Source organism: Nannospalax galili, unplaced genomic scaffold (genome assembly GCF_000622305.1).
Source record: "Nannospalax galili isolate Female #2095 unplaced genomic scaffold, S.galili_v1.0 scaffold31, whole genome shotgun sequence".
NCBI lineage: Eukaryota > Metazoa > Chordata > Mammalia > Rodentia > Spalacidae > Nannospalax > Nannospalax galili.
The window spans coordinates 4538368-4556556 of NW_008332149.1; the positions used below are offsets into that span (position 1 = coordinate 4538368).

The 18189-nt window shown below is 48.3% G+C and overlaps 1 protein-coding gene across 3 annotated transcripts in view; it reads right to left on the reverse strand.

The window, feature by feature from the left end:
- Positions 1-18189, reverse strand: part of Grk5 (G protein-coupled receptor kinase 5) — a 220032-nt gene that overhangs the window by 44771 nt on the left and 157072 nt on the right. For all 3 annotated transcript variants that reach the window (XM_008827312.2, XM_029560746.1, XM_017796693.2), the window contains exon 4: positions 6642-6719. In XM_008827312.2, the coding sequence (XP_008825534.1) occupies positions 6642-6719 (78 nt within the window). The remainder of the gene's footprint in view (positions 1-6641; positions 6720-18189) is intronic.

The window sequence follows — 18189 nt, forward strand, 5'->3', positions numbered from 1 at the left end:
CTTATACTTTAGAAAGATACATTTCTTTTTAATGTTGTGTCAATGAGAGAGACCTCAATAAAGCTGGTTTCTTTTAATTTTTTTAAATGAAGTTTTAAGTGAAGACATGTAATACTGTTTTCATGGTCACTTATTATTACAATGCAGTATTTCCTGGTCTGTCCCAGATTAGAGGTACTGCCCCTCCCTCCCACCACCTGGTTCACTTCTGATCTGCAGGTCCAGATTTCTAGAGTCCCTCACACATGTCTGATAGGCTGTGGGGCTCTCTGGCCAGCTTCTCTGACTGACAAACCTGAGAACAACAGTGAGACAGGCCAGGCTTATGTTTAACAAGCACCTGAGACTCTTCTGCCATATAATGCTTATAGCTTGGCTGCTGAGGGCTGGAGAGAGGGCTCAGCGGTTTAGAGCACTGGCTGCTTTTGCAGAGGACCCAGGTTTGGTTCCCAGCACCCACAAGGTGGCTAACAATCATCTGTAACTCCAATTCCAGGGGATCCAGTGCCCTCTTCTGACCTCCGTGGGCATTGCATGACACAGGTGTACTTATAAACAGGCAGGCAATACACTCATACACATTAAAAAAATAAAAATAATCAATAAAATATTAAAATGAAAAGAAAAGCAGCTGAGCCAGCTGGAGGAACAACCAATAAATGGAGTTCTTCTATGGTCTCTGCTTCAGTTCCTGCCTCCAGGGTCCTGCCTTGAGTTCCCTCGATGATAGACTATAAAGTGTAACTCCCCCCTCACACACACAAGTTGATTTTGGTCAGTGTTTTATCAGAGCAACAAAAAGAATGCTGGTGCACTGGGTGCCTAGGGCGCACTAGCCCTACACTGCAGCTGCTGGTTGTTTCTGATCCTCCTCACTGCTCTACACACTGAGAACAGGAACGTGAAATACCAGGAGGTTCAGACACATTCCCAAGACTGAAGCCAAAAGAGCTCCTGCCTGGCTTTGAACCCAACTGGCACACTTAGTACATTTGGGTGCCACTAGCCTTGAATGGGTAGAGGCCATTCTTGGATCTCCAGCAACTTTGTATCTGTCCCAGAGCCCACCTTGCTTGGTGTGCTGTAATAGCCTCCACAGCAAAGCTGGAGGTGTGTGGGCAATTGTCTGAGGATTTGGCCTTCGCTTCATAGGGTGGAAGTTTCCAGCCAGGCTTTGAAGAGTGTCTCTGTGGGAAGAGATACTGTGGCTCCAGATGGCTGTGCATGGGGAAGAGCCTGTCCTCTAGCCTTGCAGCAAACACACAGTCTTACCCCATAGGGAGTGAGCAGGCCGGGTCCCCAGAGATGTGAGGGAGGGGAGGTGAAGGGCCTGTGAAGGGATGCCACCCAGTGCCACTCAAGGCTCCCCCATGTTCCACTAGAACCCAGTGCCACTCAGGGCTCCCTCCATGCCCACTTGAACTAACTGACACTGTTGGAGAGAGGGTGTTCAGGGCACACACAGCTAATGCCACCAACTTTGTTAAGAGGCAGACAGCCTGCCTTTGCAGAAAGGGGAAAGCCCAGCACTGCGGGCCACAACCACCTTACTCCTCTGCTGTTCTTCAAAGGGGCACTTCTACCCTCTCAGAGACTCAAGACAAAACCCAGGAAATCACCTGGGACCCTCACCCTTTCTCTTTCACATACCACACCCAGTCAAGGCCTGTAGCATCTTCTCCTAATGGTTCCCAAAGCCTTGCTCCTTCCTACCCATGGCTGCTGCCCAGCATAGTCCACTGTTCCCACCTCCCCAGTTCCTGCAGCAGCTCTTGAAAAGGCCCCTCCCCTCCAGTCCCTCCTTCTCCCTCTTTCATTCCTCCACAGGGCCAGAGGCATTGTCCTAGGACTCACAGGGCACTCAGAGGTTTGATAGCTTCTCCATGCCACCAGCACAGTATCATCCCCCTTAATATGGTATCCTGGGCCTGCAGCCCAGAGGGCCACTCCCACGACACTGACCACTCATACCTGGAACTTCTACATCAAAGGTTGTCAACCTGAGCCCTATGGACAGTTTGCCACCGGGTCATTCTGTGTGGTGGGAATGCAGTGAGTCTATGAGGGGCTCAGCAACATCTCTGTCCTCTACCTGTTTGATCCTGGTAGCACTGCCTCCCCAGCCCCGCCGCCTCACAAAAATACCCCCCAAACTGGCTGTGGCAATTGCAAATGTATCCTACACCACCAGATGTCCCCTGGGGCAGAACACCCACTGCTGGCTACCTTTGTCCATACAAGGTTTTTCTTCCCCTGTTTTTGAACAAGGTTTCCTCCTCCTCCTTTCAGATCCTAGAAGCCTCCCCAGCTCACTAGCTGGGCTGAGCAACTTTTAGGGACCCACTTCCCAGTCCACAGCTCTAGTACCCCTCCTATCGCACCATACCTGACTGGTCTGTTTGTGTATTGTCTCCCACAGTGTAAAGTGGGCTCCTGAGAACCCCAGCTCAGGGCATGGAAGCCCAGAAACAGAGTGGTGTACTCTGAGCACCAGTTCAGAGCAGAGAACTCTGGCTAGTGGCAGGGGAGGCTCTGCGCAGTGGGAAGCACAAGAAATAAGCAAAGGCAGATGCAGGAGTGAGAGCAGAAAGCAGTGACTTCCATGGAACAGCAGGGACAAAGGCCAACAGAGCCTGCGTAGTATCAAGATGAGCCTGGGAAGTGGCAAAGCTAGAACCAGGGTAGCTGCAGGATAGGAGGTAGGAAAGAACGTGTGGTTATGAGAGCCCTTGGATGTCCTGTAGCCTAAGGAATGTTCAGCAGGATGTGAAATGGAAAGGGAAAGTTTTGTGATCAACTAGATTTGGGAAATGTTTTGTTAATACTTAAGCAGCTTTCCTCATTGCAAGCCTTTGATAAGCGCCCATGCTGGGAAAGTCATTACCCTGGGGAGATAGGACAGGTAGCACTTTCTATACAGCATTGACCACAGGACCGCTTACCTAGTCAGTGTCCTAGAAAAAAATAAAAGCCAGGGGCTAACACTCGAGTTGCATCTTGAGAAAAGCCCCAAGACAAAAATGATCTAGGTTTGGGAACAGTGGTTGCACTAGTAAGTTATCAAAGACACAAACTAGAGTCATCCATGAAGAGGGAACTTCAGTTGAGGAATTTCCTCCATCAGGCTGGCCTATGGGCATGGCTATGAGGCATTTTATTTATTGTAAGAGGGCCCAGCCCATGTGAGCACTGCCATCCCTAAGGAAGTAGGCCTGTGCTGTATAAGAAAGGCAGCTGAAGAGCTGGAGAGAAGGCTCGGTGGTTAAGAGCACTGGCTGCTTTTGCAGAGGACCTGGGTTTGGTTCCTAGCACCCACATGGCAGCTAATAACCATCCATAGTTCTAGTTCCAGGGGATCTGACACCCTCTTCTGACCTCCATGGGCAACAGAGGACATGGGTACACTTACATACATACATACACATAAAATAAAAATAATAAATAAAATATTTTAAAATGGTAATGTCCAGCCTGGTCTTAAGACAAAAAAACAAACACTTTCCTCCCCAAGTTGGTTTTGGTCAGTGTTTTATCACAGCAACAGAAAGTAACTAGGACAGTGGCTTTGGGTTTAGTTGAAGCCATCAGGCCCTCACTTAATCCTTCACTCCCCTTCACCTGGGCCTCTGTACGACAAAGAAGCCAAGCAGGCTTCTGATCAAGCTCCTCCAGGAAGGGCCGGGAGGGAAGTTCAAATGTACTGTAGGAAAACAGTTGACCCAGGGGATGGCCTCCCCCAGGCCCCCGGACTGCAACAGATGGTGTGGTTAAAATTTCAGAAATTGAGGAGTACTTAAGGAAAAAATGCTGGCAGGCACTGAGGAACTTGTAAAACCATCTGAGCTGATGGGGGAGTCTGGGCCCTCTGCCCTGCCTCTGCCTCTGGCAGCATGAGTGGAGGTAGGGAGCCTGGAGGGATCAGATGAGGATATTCAGGTAGAGGCTTCTGGACCACTCAGGTGGGGCATCCAGGTAAAGAGAGGAGGGCAGCCCTGGTGCTTTTTCACAGAGCCTATTCCCCACCGAGCAAAGGAAACCTCCCCTCAGCAGATGGCAAGATGGTATTGAAGGGGGCGGGATGGTAAATGATACTTCAGGGAAAAGACCAGAACTTGGAATCACCCAGGCTGGGTTCAAGTCCTGGCCTTGCCACTTTCTGGCTGTGTGGTCTAGGAGGTAACAGCTCCCAAGCCTCCCCTTCCCTCGGCTGTAGGACAGATCATCTGCAGTGGCAGCAAGGATGCTGAGCTAGTGGTGGACACAGCAAAAAGACGGTACCTCATGGTACCTGTCAGCTGTCACAGTTTTGGTGACACAGGTGGGTGGCAGTTCCAATGGGGGCACATTTGGAAAGCTGGACAAGGTCTGGTAAAGTCATGGTAGGAAGATGCCTTGGCAGAGAGTGGTGAAAACTCCATTAGCTGGCAGCACACATAGCTGAGCTCTGTGGGCCCTGGCAGCCTGTGTGTGAGCATCCCAGAAACCTGGCACACTAGGAGCCCAGCCAGGCAGCTCTTACCTTCAGCATCCCTCCAGGAACCTGTTCCCCTCAAGGGCTTCTCCTCTGGGCTTCACCCTCAGTGTTTACTGTGTTATACATGATAGCCAGATTAGAAAGATAGCCACCTTCAGACACCACATAAGTCACCTGCCATGATGACCTTGCTGCTTAGGAAGAGTCCTACTTGACCACTTGCACCCTGACACAAATAGCATGCGTGGAAAGAGACAAAGAAATGGCTCTCCACGGCTCACAGATGGAGTGGACAGACGTATTGCTGGGTCACACTGTGGCCAGAGCAAGCTGGGCATGTTCTGCCTGGGGAGGCATTTTACAAACATTAATCCTGGCAGTTCTGAAAAGAACCACAGATTCCTGCCGTTTCCGTAGATAGAAGCATATGGTTTGGAGGGAAACAAGAGGAAGAGCCAGGAGAGCAGAAAGAAGATGACAGCGCTTATGCACGTGTCGGGGTGGTCAGTCAGTAGGTATTCAGAGCAGCAGGATATGACAAGGGTCATATATCTGCTTGCAAAGCTGGGCTTGTCATGGAAGGAACACGATCACACCATTTTCAGGTACTGAAGAACACAACTGCTTGGGAACAAGTGAGGGGAGACCAGTAATTGGGACTTTCTCTAGTGGGTGTGTAGACTTGGTCTGTCAGTAGCCAGGGACATGCTTCCAGGGGCTGCCCAGTCCATGGGCCTGAATAGGATAGCCACTGGCTCCAGAGCTGGTCACACTTATGTCTCATCTCTGGCTTTAATTGTCTGTACCAGGTGAGCCGGGTAGGGAAGCTACTTATCAGAAAGGGAAATTAAGGCAGTTATGGTGGCACATGCCTGTAATCCAGCATGCGGGAGGATTAGACAGTTGAGGGCTGGTGAGGTGAGGTAAAGGCACTTACTGCCAAGCCTGATGACCTGAGTTCAATCTCCAGGACCCACATGATAGAAGAAGAAAACTGACTTCCAAAAGTTCTCTGATCTCCACACAAGTGCCATGGTATGTGTATGTAGGCACACACACACACACACACACACACACACACACACACACACACACACAAAGTAATTAATTAAATGAAAACAAGTTTAATGTTTGAGGTCAGTCTCAAATAAATGTGGGGGTAAGGGGGAGGCTTCTGAGGCCCTGTGTGGGAAAGCAGCTTTACTGGGTGGGTAAGACAGCTAGGACCAGATAATTAAATTAGTTCTCTCTCTCTCTCTCTCTCTCTCTCTCTCTCTCTCTCTCTAACCATTAACTGCCAAGAGATCCTCAGGGAGGGGTGGAGCCTCGTGAGTCCTTCCCTCTCCATGACAAGATGTTGCCTGGCCAATCTTACTGCAGTTCTTATACAGGTAATCACTGCTGCTGTGAGTTCAAGAATGCAACAACCATGTCAAGCTCAAAACACATTATTTCACAACACTGTATCCCTTCCCTCAGTTCTTACATTCTTTCCAACCCCTCTTCCACAATGTTCCCTGAGCCTCAGAGGGGGTGAGCATTCAATACTCATTTCTTTCCAGCACTCTGACCAGTTATGAGTCTCCAGAGTACATTTCTCTGTTATGTTGGGTCAAGAAGCAGCAGGTCCCAGGGAACCCAGGTTACCAGGACTCTGAGGGCAGAGCCACTCTGGTTCCTTCAACCACTGGACAGTGCTAAGGTAGGGTCGGGGTGGTCTCCTGCCCTTCAGTAGTCTCTTGAACACACTTCAGAATCCCATGCTCTCCACAAGTGTTCCACAGACCAGTCCAGTCTCAGGTGGCTCGATCTGCATCTCCCTCCTGGACTCCTAGTCCTGCCTCTCCTCATCAACCTGCTAAGCCCTTTCTTCTGGGCACTTCCAATCCCAGGTTCAGTCATACCCTCATCTATCCTGTCCAAATGTCCCTTAAAAGGGACCAGGTTTCCTCCCCCATGCCAAGCCTATCCTGGACCACCCACTTCTTTCTCTGTGGGGCTGAGGCATTGTCTGAGTGAAGACAGAAAGTGCCCTCTGGAGACCACAGGTAGCCACAGCCCTGTATGTCAGGGCTTCCTACATAGCCTGGCAGGGGTCTGGGGCCCACATTCCTGAACCCGGATGGGCTTCCCATCCTTGTGCTAAGGGGTTTGAGAGGACTCTTACCTTTGGTGTGAGGTACTTGGTCATAATTTCCTTCCCTTTCTCGCCCAGTTTTTCATCTGGAGTAACTTCATATTCTGCCTAAAATAGAAGAGAAAAAGAACAATAACTAATGGCCTAGCTCCTAAACTTTGTATAGTTACTTATTAGAGCCTGAAAAGAACCAAGGTCGTACCACAGGGGGTAGGAGCTACTGGGGGTTTTGTTATTTGGGTTTACTCTAGTAGCAAAGACATGGTAGAGTTCATGGTGGAAGGTGTAGAGACTCATGCTAGTCATATCCTGGTAGATCAAGACACAGAGAGCACCAGGCATCGTGGTGTATACCTTTAATCCCAGCACTCAGGAGGCAGACGCAGGTAGCTCTGGAGGCCAGCCTGATCTACACAGTGAGCTCCAGGCCAGCTGGGGCTATAGCGAGAGGCTATCTAAAAAAATAGAAGGAGAAAGTTGGGGGAGGGGGCAGCAGCAGCAAGCTCAGGCCAAAAGTGGAACTGGGCTATAATCTGCAAGGCCTGCCCCCCAGTGGCTTATGTCAGTCGGCTAGTCCCTATATCCCAAAGGCTTTATAACCTCTCCACACAGAGTGCCCATTCTGGGGACTAAGTATTCAAACACATGAGCCTGTAGGGGACACCTGATACTCAAACCATAGCTTTCTGTCTCTGCCCACCCCCCAAGACTCAGGTTCGTCTCAGAAAGTAATATCCACCCAGCCCAACTTTGAGTGTTCCCTTAGCTCAAATAGTCCCAAGACTATTTGAAAGTCTAAAATCTTTCCTTACACCCTAGGCAAATTCTTAGCTGTGAGCCCCTATAAAACTGAAAAATAAGTTACAATAAAATAAGTTCTAATTTACAGTGTCAGAGCAAGCATTCCCATTCCAAAAGGGAGGAACAGAACAGCAAGGAAAGACTTGATTAAAACAAGAATGAAATGCCTTGAACAAACACAAACCCTGTAGCTCTATGTCTAGCATCTAGGGCTTGTAACATCATGTGAGTCCCAACAGACTTGGAAGTAGCACCCCTACAGCCCTGACATCAGTGGCACGCATGCCTTGGCTTCTCTGGGCTTCCCTGCAGTGACTCTGACCTGCCATACATTGCCTGGCCTCACTGGCTTTTTTCTGGAACCTTCATGTAAGACTCCCATAACTCCCACCTTCCGCAAGCCTACATCGTTAGCACTGTGTGGATGATGCTTCCAGGCTCTGCTGCTAGTCAAGATGCCTCCAGGACCCTTTAACTACAATGGCAGTGGTCTCTGAGTGTCTGCACAGATGAACCTGGAAAAGCATTTCCCTGGGAGGTCCTGTTTGAGCAGGGTGCCCTGGAGGCTCTATCTTCCCACAAACTCTTTTCAGATACCATCTTCTCAAATTAATTTGCATTTTTTATTTCCTAGAGCCTTTAGTGGGTGAGGGCTCACCCTCAAGGTCCCTTTCCCCGTGTCCCTGTGGTACTAATTCCTGTAATGACCACAGCCACTTCATTTTTGGCTTTTTTCTATTGCATTGTCTGCAGTCTGCAAATTTTTTTTTTTTTTTTTTTTTTTTTTTTTTTTTTTTTTTTAATTTTTTTTTTTTTTTTTTTTTTTTTTTAAATGTTGCCTCTTTTTTATAGCCCCAGCTGGCCTGGAACTCACCAGGTAGACCAGCCTGGCCTTGAACTCAAAGAGATCTGCTTGCCTCTGCCTCCCAAGTGCTGGGATCAAAGACATGCACCACCATGCCCAGCTCCCAGTATCATCTTATTAAAAAGACATGAAATTTAAAAGGATTTGGTGCTAGGATCCACAAATGAGGGAGAACATGTGTTTTTATTTTTCTGAGTCTGTGTTACTTCACTTAGTATAACAGTTTTGAGATCCATCCATTTACCTATAGATTTCATTATTCCGTGTCCCTGGTGTACGAATTCCTGTAATGCCCCCAGCCCCTTCATTTTCGGCTTTTTTTTATTGCATTGTCTGCAGTCTGCAAATTTTTTTTTTTTTTTTTTTTGAGACAGGGTAGCCCCAGCTGGCCCGGAACTCACCATGTAGACCAGGTTGGCATTGAAGTCACAGAGATCCACCTGCCTCTGCCTCGAAGGAGTGCTGGGATTAAAGGCATGCACTACCTCGCCCGGCTGCAGTCTGTAATTTTTAACTCATCCACATTCCTTTCTTCACCAAACTAAACATTTTTCACCTCTTTTTCCTCTGCATTTTGTAAAATTCTTACTATAAATCTGACTAAAAAGCAGTGCACCATAGCCTGACTATGCTGTCTTGAAATTTCTTCCACTAAACAAACTAGTACATTACTTTAGAATTTAGTCTCACTCACATTTTCAGACATGGCTAGAACAGCCAAATTCTTTGTCAAAATGTAACACAAAGGGCTGAAGAGATGGCTTAATGATTAAGAGCACTGGTTGCTCTTGCAGAGAACCCAGGTTCAGTTCCTAGCACCCACATGACAGCTAACAACTGTCTTTAACAGCAGTTCCAGGGATCCGATGCCCTCTTCTGGCTTCTGCAGGCATTGCATGACATAGGTGCGCTTACATACATGCAGGCAAAAAGACTCATACAGATAAAATAAGCATAAGTAAAACTTTAAAAAAATGTTTAATGTAGCCAGGCGTGGTGCTGCATGCCTTTAATCCCAGCACTTGGGAGGCAGAGGCAGGCGGATCTCTGTGAGTTCAATGCCAGCCTGGCCTACATAGTGAGTTCCAGGCCAGCTGGGGCTATAGGGAGACCCTGTCTCAAAAAGCCCCCCCCCCAAAAGTCTAATGTAACATGAGTAGCCTCTAGCCCAATTCCCCATAGAATACTTGTCTCACTCAGACAACCCCTGAGTCTCACCCTTTACTGTCCACGTTTCTATCAGGATCAGATCTTCTGAACTTCTACTAAAATGCCCCACTGGGCATTCTAAGGCTTTTCTGCTACAGCTCCCAATCCATCCACATTCCTTCTGCCAACCTGTTCTACAAACCACATGGCTAGGTTTATCACAGTAATGATTCCCCTTCTCAGTACTAATTTTCTGTTTTGTTGCTGTAAAAAAAATAATACAGAAGCAACTTAAGGAAAGATACATTCTAGTTCAGAGCTCTAAAGAGCACATTCCATCATAGCGAGGCAGACATTGCAGTGATCATGGCATCAGGAGAATGGGCCTGGGTTCTTCTGATCTTGAAAAATCAGGAAACAGAGTCAGAAGGTAACATTCTACCCTCTTCCACACTGAAAAGACACTTGCCCAGAGTTATGAAGCCAGAAGTGGCAGGGCGGGGGCTCTGACCTCCATACCCAGAACTCTTTCTTGACATCACTAGAAAACTGAGGACTCCAGGTTACTGGTCAAGCCAGGGAAACTCAAGCTCTAAAGAAACTAGAAAACCAGACTTTCAAATTTTCCTTGACCCAAGTGGGCTCCTTCACTCATCTAATGCATTTGCTGGTAGATAAAAGGCCATATGTGGCCAGAGGCCCAAATGAGCTTGCCTTACTCATTTATACAAAGTATCTAATGGCATATAGTACATAACCATTTCAAAATCCACCTCCCAAGGTTTTGTCAGCCTTAGCACTAAAGCACAGCTATTTCCCAAAGACAGGAAATGACCCCTCCTTTCTCAGGCTCCCTATGGTATAGGAGATGCTCAGCCCTCCTCACCAAGTTCAAGGCAACACACAGCTCACAGCCTAGGTTCTGGTCCCCTTAGGCCAGCCAGAAGCCACTCCTGGACACAGGGACAGGTCAGGCCATACGAAGGAGGTCCACAGAGGAAGCAGCACAATTTCCATCAATGCATGCAAACTCCCTTGCCTTGTTGTCGCTCTTCTAATGAGACAGCCAAGAACCACAGCTCTCACTAACGTAGAAACATGAGGCTCTGGGTTCGCAAAGGAATTCAACCACTCATCTCATAGGCTGGATGCTGAGGCTCCGAGAAGCAAAGGACTTGCTCAAGGCCACACAGCCAGCAGCAACAGAGTGAAGAACAACCCAGTCACAGTCCCTCTCTCCAGGGGCCAATTCCTTGTCATCAGCAAGAGGAGCCTTGAGTGACTGAAGCTTTCATGGTGACTTGATTTGACCAATGACTTCTTGAGACATTTTAAAGAGAGACAGTAACTCTTTCTTCTGGACAGCCTCCTGTTACTTTCTCCCCCTTTCTTCCCAACAATCCCCTAAAGCTCATGTATGTGCACACATACACACAGAGCCATACCATTCAAAGCAATTATGACAGGCTAGGCCAACAAAGCAATATGACTGTTCCCGATGTGCACAGGAAGACACTGAGACTCTGAGGTTCAGATACAGCAGAGCTGGTAAGCCCTAATAAGGGCCAACTCCCCTTTTCCAGGAGGAGCAGAGACTCACCCAGTATCCTGTGTTCCTGGAAGCCCCACCCCGTGGTCTGGCACATGGGACAAAGCCAGAATACTTCACAGGGCTTGGGCCTTGGGCAAATGACTGACCACCATTTGGGGTAAATTGATCCTACCCTGAACACCAAAATTGTACTGTCCCAAAATACATCTATGAAGGGAGTTCTATTTAATCAAATGGAGGTCTGGGACTCACTGATCAAGCTCAGTAAGCAGCTGAAAATATTATTGCTCTGGGTTCTAAAAGCCATGTTAAAAAAGAAAATAACATCACATTTGGGTTAGTTGTCTCCCAGCGGAGGACGGATAGGCGCAAAGCTCCATGGGGAGGCGGCTGGGAGCATGCAGGGACAGGCCTCGCCAGCTCTGGATCAAAAGGCCTTTCTTTGAAGAGACCATGTCAGGCCACCACCACTTGAGAAGCATTAGTTTGGGGAGGCAAGAAACCAACAGAAGGTGGCCAGTGGTGTTTTCCACACTGATTAAGTCACCTGAAGTGACAGGCCACGTCTCTACAATGATCCCCAAGAGGGCTGGGGCTTGTGGGGACAAGAGAGAAGGGAGGCACCATGGTGGATGGACTCAAAGCAGATCACGTGACACAAGGCTGGGACCAGTCCAGAAACCATCTCTCTGCCAAGTGATGGGAAAAAATTTCAGTCACCTTATGCCAGCAAATGGAAGAGGCAAATAGCTTGTGCCAACAGCCTAGAAGTTTCCAGTCAGATTCGGCTCAATAAATAGCAGGCAGAGAATGAGTTCAAAGAAAAGAGAGGTAGCCACATGTGGTAGAATACAATGATAATTCTAGTACCTGGAGGTTGAGGCAGGAGGATCTCAAGCTCAAGGCCAGCCTGGTCTATACAGAGAGATACTCTCTCACAATTTGTAAAAGGAAGGTAAACCTAATGCAAAGCATGTCCTCTGAACTCCATCTGCAAGATGGTCCCTTCCCACCAAAGGGGGGGCAGGCCATGTCCCCTCCCCCACAGAAAGGACACACAGTTCTCTCTTCTTCCCACTTGAGCCCTTCCTTCTGCTCAGAGCTCAGTGCCCTTGGAGGGTATTTCTCCAATTCAGAGTCACTCCAGGTGCCAACAAAGGCAGGCAGTATTTCATGGGCTTCTCTTTGCACTGTGACTTATGACAAACGAAGGATGACCTTGGGAAGCAGGTGCTGCCCTGACACAGGGAGTAAAATGCTCTACTGAGCTCAGCCAACAAAGGATTAGTCATCTATCTGTGGTGCTAGGGAGCACAAACATTGCTGGACATCCCAGCTTACAAACCTGCCATTTCATGCTCGGGGCCTGCTCAATTGCATCATCAATCTCAGAAAATGCCAGAGAAAAGAGATCTTGGCAGGAAGAGCCCCTGCCTCATGTTCAAAGGAGTCACTCTGGTTCCAGAGTAGAGTCTACACTGGATTCTGCTTGGCTCCAGCTAATTTGGTGTCACTCTTTCCCTGGAGACTGACCCCCTCTAGTCCTGGTGGGCAGATGAAGTCAGACATGCCATGATGTCTTGCTGCCTCTGGTTTCTGTAATTATTGACATGGTCAGCTTTTCCACAGCCTGTGAGGCAGGAGCCTGTGATGTACCTGGTCAGCAGTTCTGCTGCCTACAAACCTTTCTAGAGAAACACCTAGGTCTACACACATTGGCCCTGGTGACTTTCGTGCATGTGCTGACTAAAGAGGCTGCCCCCAAGCCCTTCCCACCCAGCAGAGGGGAAGAAGGGCGTGAAGGTTAAGCAGTTTTCCTAACTCTTCCACCCCCACCCCCAGTACCTCAGTCCCCAGACCCTCTTTGGAAGACCCAGCTCTTGCAGGCCAATCTCCTCCTGCATCGGTCTCTTCCCTTGTACCTTCAGGTCAGTACATGGTGACAGCTCTGAGGAAGCACATCAGCTGATTTTACCTTGCATGTACTTTGTAAACTGCCTGGCACTGAACTCCTTATTCACACTTCAATTGGGCATCTATTCCCCCCAAAGCCTGGCTGATAGCCTGCATGGAGCTTCAGGTAGATAGGCCCCAACCTGACTTTCTCTTGCTCCCGAGTCAGAATGAAGAGTTTATGTGAGGGACACCCCCATAGGCTCAGGGTCAGGCTGTGCCTACCTGTTATCTGTTCCTCATCTGAGCAGCCTACCCAAGCCTGGGTTAGAGAGATTCACTGTGCCATCCTAGCACAACATATGAGATGGGACCAGTGAAGGAAGGAAAGAATAGGCCCCTATCCAGGCCAGGGTATAGACTGAAAATAGCAGGGATGACCCAAAGTGACCTTGGGCCTGTACATCCTTCCTAGAGCAGGCACTGAACAGCAGGGGTCAAGAGCCACTGGACCTGTCCGGAAGATGAGAAATCCCAGCAGCTGTCAAGAGTCCAATGGTAGAGGGGCTCTCTTATGCCTTCTCCTGTGTGCCCCCATCCCTCTCCGGAGCCTCAGCCCCAAGGTGGCTCCCCTCCCTCTCTCTTGTTGGCTGCTTTTCCTCCTCCCCTCAGAATGAGTTCCCTGTCCTCCCTCAATCAAAGCTCACCAGGCCACCACTCAAAGGCCTTTCCTTTCTCTTTCATTCTTTGGTTCTAAGTGAGGAGAACCCCAGCCTAAGTGAGTTTAGGTAAAACCATGGTCTCCTGAGTCCTAGAACTGAAGGACAAGTTGACTAGTAAAACTGTGGGGTGAACAGAATACAGCTATGCCCAGGACAAAGGAACCAGGGACATGTGTCCCTGGAGCCCTGTCTGACCTATGTAAACATACACACGCATGTGTATGTATGGACTCGACAGTGCCTTGGTGCTGACTGGCTGACTCACTTGTATAAGTCATGGTAGAAAATGTGGCAGTCAATCATCACTGGGTATCCTGCTTTAAGCCTTCTTTTAAAAAAAAAATATTTTTTTTTTGTCTTTTTGAGGTAGCCCCAGCTAGCCTGAACCTTGCTATGTAGACCAGGCTGGCCTTGATCTCACAGAAAGTTGCTTGCCTCTGCCTCTGCTGGGATTAAAGGCTCTTGCCACCATACCCAGCTCTTTTAAAAATTTATTATTATATGTGTATAGCATGTGTGTATGAGCATACATGTGCACATGCCACAACATGTGTAATCAGAAAACAGTTTTCAAAGTTGGTTCTCTCCTTCTACCATGGGATCCAGGGATGAACTCAGGTCATCAGGCTTGGCAGCAAAAACTTTTACCCTCTGAGCCATCTTACTGGACCCTTACTTTAAGCTTTCTTTATGAGAGAAGGATGTTCCCTCAATCCACTTATTTCAGAGAAAGGTTCCCTTGGTTGGGCTCGGCTCACAGGCTCAGTGCTGCTCTAATCAGCAGTGGTCTGGGGTGATTATCATTTAGAACAAGCAGCTTCTAGGATAGCCCTGTCACCAGGAAATATGAATGGAACCCTGGGTGATCACACAAGTGTCCAGTAGATGAACCAATTTTAAGAGAGGCTCTCATTCTAGATGACCCTGTACCCAGGGTCTGGGGTTGCCAATTGTCCTGAGTCTCTGTGCATCTGGAGAAGTATAACTCTTGGGCTGGGGCTGTGACTCGGTTGGTAGAGTGCTTGGTTGGCATGCACAAAATCCTGGGTTTGATCCCCAGTACTACCAAAAACCAGGTGTGGTGGCATACACCTGTAATCCCAGCACTTGGGAGATGGAAGCAGGAGGATCAAGATCATCCTTAGCTACACAGTGTGTTTGAGGCCAGCTTGGCCTACCTGAGACCTTGTCTCCTCCCTGCCTCCTGAACAAATAAGGTATGTTCCTTGAGGGAGATCAGAGCAGTAATAGAAACAGAGAGGCAGAAAGCTTATATCCCAGCTGAGGCAGAAATGATCACTTTCAATAAAATTCCAGATAATCAGGCATAGCTAAACCCACTAATTTTGTGTGATCATCTGCAATACTAGCCAACGAATGGTTTGGCATACCTTTTTAGCATTTCCCGATAGGAGGTTTCATCTTTGTATTAGCAAGCCAACAAAATGTGCTGAGCAACACTTGCCTCGGGTTCCAGAGACATCTCTTCTCATACTGACTCACAGGTACTTGTTGACAGGAGGGGTATGGCAGTGTGGACGCCCCAAGATCAGCTGCCACTCCCACTGTTCTATTGCATGTCTCACTCTGGAGAGAGCCAGCCATGGTGTGAGGGTGCTCAAACCATCCTGGAGAGGGTTACCAGGAGAAAGGCTAGAGTCTCCTGCCGACAGCCAGCACCAATGTGCCAGCCACGTGTGTAACTGGGGAGCAGATCCAGCCAACATCCTGATGTGACCTTTTCAGAGACTTGAGCTAGGAACACCTGCTACATCGTCCCTGAGTTCCTGACCCATAAAGGTATGCACTAGCACTTGAGTCCTGCTGCTTCCGCCACTGCACTGTGAGGCAGTGATAACACACACTCCTCTCCGATCATAGCTGCTGCTCCTTACTTCCTTTTGCCGTTTTCTTACTTGTTGATTTTCAATCTTTTCTCTAACTAGAAAGGTGAACTCGCATGAAGTGAAGTCGGATTCTCTGTGTACTGTGTAGCCCTTAGCTGTGAGAGAAAGCCTCACTCACAGGAGATACCCCCAAAACACGGGCCAAACAAATCGAGCTCAGTAGCTACCAATCTTCCTTCACCCCAACAGAGAAGAAACTAGCAAATGTGGGGACAAGTGGCCAGCAGGTGGTTAAGGTCCACAGAGAGTAGGTTTAATGGGAAGCTATCATCTTTGAAGAGTCCCAAGGCAAGATCCTCTTGGCCCGTGGGGTTAAATTAGCCTGAGTCCTTTTCCATTCCTTGACCAGATGGCCAAACAGCTCCTTGCTCTCCAGAGACCAGACTTAGGTCACAAATTCTGCTTCTCTACGAGGGGACCATGGAAGCCTCTTGACAGCCTGGAATGGGGCTGAGTTGGCCCAGCCGTCGTCAGGTGAGTGACACACAAATAATTCTACCCCAAACCACCGGAGCCCATTTGAAAACAGCCACAGCTTGTGTTTGGCCTGAGTCACGCAGACAGTGGGACTGCAGGGAAGAGCCCCCTGTCACAGTGCCTCAAGGACGAGTTATTTTTAATAAGCTCTACTTGGCAGAAATTCAATGGAGAGGTGGGGATGGTATAGATGGCACTGGCTAGTTCCCAAATTTCACAGACCATAACTGCAACACCAAGAATGTGACCAGCTCTCCTTTCTCTGAATTCCAGTCAGGACGGAAGAAGAAAACACAATTTCAGACAAGAAGTTACAGAAAACTCAACAGAGTCTTCATGCAAAACAGAATGGTCCAGAGACTAGTTATGATGATAAAAGAGACTTGCTAATTCCCAGGTACAAGTGCAGAGGGGACAGGTCAGCCTTTCGAAGTGGAGGCTCTGTTGAAGCACATACAGAACATCTGACCTGTTAACATAGGAGCCAGAATCTCATTTCCTTTTCAATAAACAGCTCTTGGTACTGGCCCAGCAAGAAGGGAAGGACCGCATGACCAGAGTGAAAATGGGCATCCATTGCATTTTATTTTCTCCCTTCTCAAATGGACTGGAGGCTCCTAACAGAACATGTGGCTGGAAAATTCCATGGACTCCTGGGCTCAGCCTGACCCTGCTCTGTCTCATCAACTCTCTAGACCGTCTCAAGGCTCTGGCCACTCATCTTTTCTGGGGGAGGGATGGGGAGAGGGGTGTTAGCCCTAGTCCTGCACTTTGCCTTTGGTGCTCATCACTGATCCATCGACATCCACCTCCTGGGTGAGGGTGTTTCCTGAGCCCACAACTTTACATCCTAGATGTATGGCAACAACTCCCGGGCTACAAGAAGGATCCTAGAAACACCTAGGTCAGATCATGCCTTTCATTGTTTCCTAAAATCCTCCAGCGGTTCCTGCACTTCAAGTAACATAAAAGCCAAAGCTCTTTTAATGGTATACGTCTTCCATGATCAATGCTCCCCCTCCTCCCTGTGCCCTCACTGCCTCCTCTCCAGACATGGACAATCTTGCCTACAGGCCTTCTCACTGGGTGTTCCCGGCCTGAAATGCCCTGCCATTATGTACTAGCTCCCCCAACAACTTCCGGTCTTCAGTCACATGTCACTTTCCAAGGATTCTGACCATTACAATGACACTCCACTGATTCTGACTGATACTCTTTACTGAATGCTGCATTCGGGCTTCCATTTCCTCACTGCCAACCATTGTAATCTGTTCTGGTTACTTTTTCCCACACCACTTACCACTGGTGTCTTGTGCTTTCAGTGTATGGCCCGCCCTTTCCTGGCTAGAAGGTAAATATCACAAGTGCAGAGATCTTGATGAATATTCTCTTTATCAATTTATCCTAAGGGTCTAGAACTCTGCCTAGAAGAGAGTACTTTTGCAACATGAATGAAAGGATAAAGACTAGTGAAGAGCTTAGAACTGGGGCTTCTCATTCTACTTCAAGTGAAAATTTCATGGTTTTCTGGGATTGCTGCAGAAAAGCAACTAAGGCCAAGGTGAAGGTTCTCTGGGTCACAGTCTAGGTGGTTGTGGTGGTGACAGTAGGGTTACACTAGGGGCTCTGGTGTATCTTTGAGGGCTATAAACAAAGACCCTTGAGTCCCTGGTACACAGAGGTCGCCCCCTGCCCATAAGAGCTGGTGACAAGCATTCAAGCATTTCACCAACTGAGCTATTTCCCCCATCCCAAATTGGGTATCTCGAAAACACAAATATAGGGAAAGAGTTTCATCAGCATTTCCTATGTAGACTTTACTGTTGGGTAGCCAGAGAGTAATGGAAGTGCTCCAGCTGGTTTGAAGCAAGAACAGACAAGATGGAAATGTTACCCTTTATTCCTCAACAGAAATGGGTACTGAATATCAATGGCTGATACCACCTCAAAAGGAAAGATGACATGGGCCGGGCGTGGTGGCGCACGCCTTTAGTCCCAGCACTCCCGGAGGCAGAGGCGGGTGGATCTCTCTGAGTTCAAGGCCAGCCTGGTCTACACAGTGAGTTCTAGGCCAGCTGGGGCTACAGGGAGACGCTGTCTCAAAAAGACAAAAAGAAAGAAAGAAAGAGGGGGGGGGAAAGAGAGAGAGAGAGAGAAAGAAGAAAGAAAAAGAAAGAAAGAAAGAAAGAAAGAAAGAAAGAAAGAAAGAAAG